Source organism: Bison bison, unplaced genomic scaffold (assembly GCF_000754665.1).
Source record: "Bison bison bison isolate TAMUID 2011002044 unplaced genomic scaffold, Bison_UMD1.0 scf7180017864499, whole genome shotgun sequence".
Taxonomy (NCBI): Eukaryota; Metazoa; Chordata; class Mammalia; order Artiodactyla; family Bovidae; genus Bison; species Bison bison.
The window spans coordinates 5,827,889-5,830,216 of NW_011495058.1; the positions used below are offsets into that span (position 1 = coordinate 5,827,889).

Below are 2,328 nucleotides of genomic sequence, written 5' to 3' on the forward strand. Positions count from 1 at the left end.
GCGGGTCTCGGCCTCGCGCGCACGTGGCCCCCTGCTCGCGCTCGCAGTTCTGGGCTCTGCCGGTGAGGAACCGGGGAAGGGGAGAGGGAACGGGGCGCCCCTTCTGAGGCTCGGAGGGGACTTAACTGGCCCCGCCCCGCGAGGAGGGTGGTGGGCGCCGGGCCGCCGACCGCCCTCCGCCCGCGCCGCAGACCTGGCTCTGGTCGCGGGGGCTTTTGGAGCCCCAGCCCACCCAGCGGGGCCCGCCGTGCAGGTGGACCCGAAAGGGTCGAATGCGCCCTCTTGGAAGGCCCCACTGACCTCAGGCCCGCCCGCTCGGGCCGCCACGGCTGCTCCGTAGAGTTTATCTTCAGGCTTTTCTTTTGGAGTGGGAGCTGGAGGCAAGTCGGTGGGCTCCTTCGGTCTTTAGAAATAGGCTGGGTTGACGTCACGGGCAGGAACAGGCAGTCTTGATTGCTTGGCGCATGTACCATATGCCCCTGGGAATCACGAGGTAGGAGGTTGAAGGAGACCCAAGTATGAAAAGCTTTGAGTGCTCAATTTAGGAGAGAGTCTCTTGTTTTGGATAATTTATTTTTTTTGGACAATTTTTTAACCAGCCAGTCTATGCGGATACTTTAACCATTTTATCGTGACATTCCGAGCCTTCTAAGATTTCTTGACAGCCAAATAGTAAGGCTGGTTATAAGGAAATTTCTTATGTAGCAGGTTGCCAGCCTGCTGCATTTTATCCTAACCTGGGTTATATTGTGGATCCCATGACCTTCAAGCTGAAAAAATGAAAGTGTAAAGAGTCTTGCAAACCAGCGTAGGTAAGGAGTTCGGAAGTATAGCGGTCTTCCTTTCCTTAGCTCTCAGAAGAGGAAGTCACTCCAGACACCCAGAATCCCAGGTTCATAGTCTCGGGGCCTCCATAATCTTAGCTGTCCGATTGGAATCTTAACAATCCTGAGTGAAAAAATGCTTGCAGTTGATTTATTTGTTTTGTTTTCTTAGGAAAGGAATAATGCTGTCAGCATGTCTGCACACTCCATGCTCTGTGAACGCATCGCCATAGCCAAGGAACTGATCAAGAGAGCAGAATCACTTTCCAGATCAAGAAAAGGGGGCATCGAAGGTGGTGCCAAGCTGTGCAGCAAGTTGAAGGCGGAATTGAAATTCTTACAGAAAGTAGAAGCTGGAAAAGTAGCTATTAAGGAGTCCCACTTGCAGAGCACTAACCTGACACACCTCAGAGCCATCGTGGAATCAGCAGAAAACCTGGAGGAAGTGGTCAGTGTTCTCCATGTCTTCGGTTACACAGACAGCTTTGGAGAAAAGCAGACCCTTGTGGTGGATGTTGTTGCAAATGGTGGTCATACTTGGGTGAAAGCCATTGGCCGCAAGGCTGAAGCTCTGCATAATATTTGGCTGGGCAGGGGCCAGTATGGTGACAAAAGCATTATTGAGCAGGCTGAAGACTTCCTCCAGGCCAGTCACCAGCAGCCCGTGCAGTATAGCAACCCTCACATCATCTTTGCATTTTACAATAGTGTCTCCAGCCCCATGGCTGAGAAGCTGAAAGAAATGGGCATATCAGTGAGGGGGGACATAGTAGCGGTGAATTCTCTGTTAGATCACCCTGAAGAGCTCCAGCCCAGTGAGAGTGAATCAGATGATGAGGGCCCTGAACTTTTGCAGGTGACCCGAGTAGACCGAGAAAACATCCTAGCAAGTGTCGCGTTTCCTACAGAAATCAAGGTGGACGTGTGCAAAAGAGTCAACCTGGACATTACTACTTTAATCACCTACGTATCTGCCCTCAGCTATGGAGGCTGCCACTTTATCTTCAAAGAAAAAGTGCTCACGGAACAAGCAGAGCAGGAGAGGAAAGAGCAGGTTCTGCCACAGCTGGAGGCATTTATGAAGGACAAGGAGTTGTTTGCTTGCGAATCTGCTGTCAAGGATTTTCAGTCTATTCTAGATACCTTAGGAGGACCCGGGGAGAGAGAGCGAGCTGCGATGCTGATTAAGCGAATTAATGTGGTCCCAGACCAGCCTTCTGAGCGTGCCTTGAAACTAGTGGCTAGTTCCAAAATTAACAGCCGCTCATTAACAATTTTTGGGACAGGAGACAACCTGAAAGCCATTACAATGACTGCCAATAGTGGTTTTGTCAGGGCTGCCAACAACCAGGGCGTTAAGTTTAGTGTATTTATCCATCAGCCCAGAGCACTTACTGAGAGCAAAGAGGCCCTAGCTACCCCCTTACCAAAGGACTGCACGACTGACAGTGAACACTAATGATATCCTTTATTGTCATGGAAATAAGTTATTTATACCAAAGGC

At 50.6% G+C, this 2,328-nt stretch overlaps 2 protein-coding genes across 5 annotated transcripts in view; one reads left to right on the forward strand and one right to left on the reverse strand.

The window, feature by feature from the left end:
• Positions 1-473, reverse strand: part of LOC104980422 — a 1,353-nt gene extending 880 nt beyond the window's left edge. Inside the window, exon 1 of the mRNA XM_010829118.1 lies at positions 12-473. Within this exon, the coding sequence (XP_010827420.1) occupies positions 12-473 (462 nt within the window). The remainder of the gene's footprint in view (positions 1-11) is intronic.
• Positions 1-2,328, forward strand: part of LOC104980391 (chromosome unknown open reading frame, human C7orf25) — a 2,936-nt gene that overhangs the window by 183 nt on the left and 425 nt on the right. Inside the window, exons 2-3 of one of the 4 annotated variants that reach the window (XM_010829078.1) lie at positions 5-62; positions 997-2,326. In XM_010829078.1, coding sequence (XP_010827380.1) covers positions 1,018-2,283 — 1,266 coding nt within the window. In that variant the 5' untranslated portion in view covers positions 5-62; positions 997-1,017 and the 3' untranslated portion in view covers positions 2,284-2,326. The other 3 variants (XM_010829075.1, XM_010829076.1, XM_010829077.1) reach the window with 3 other exon arrangements.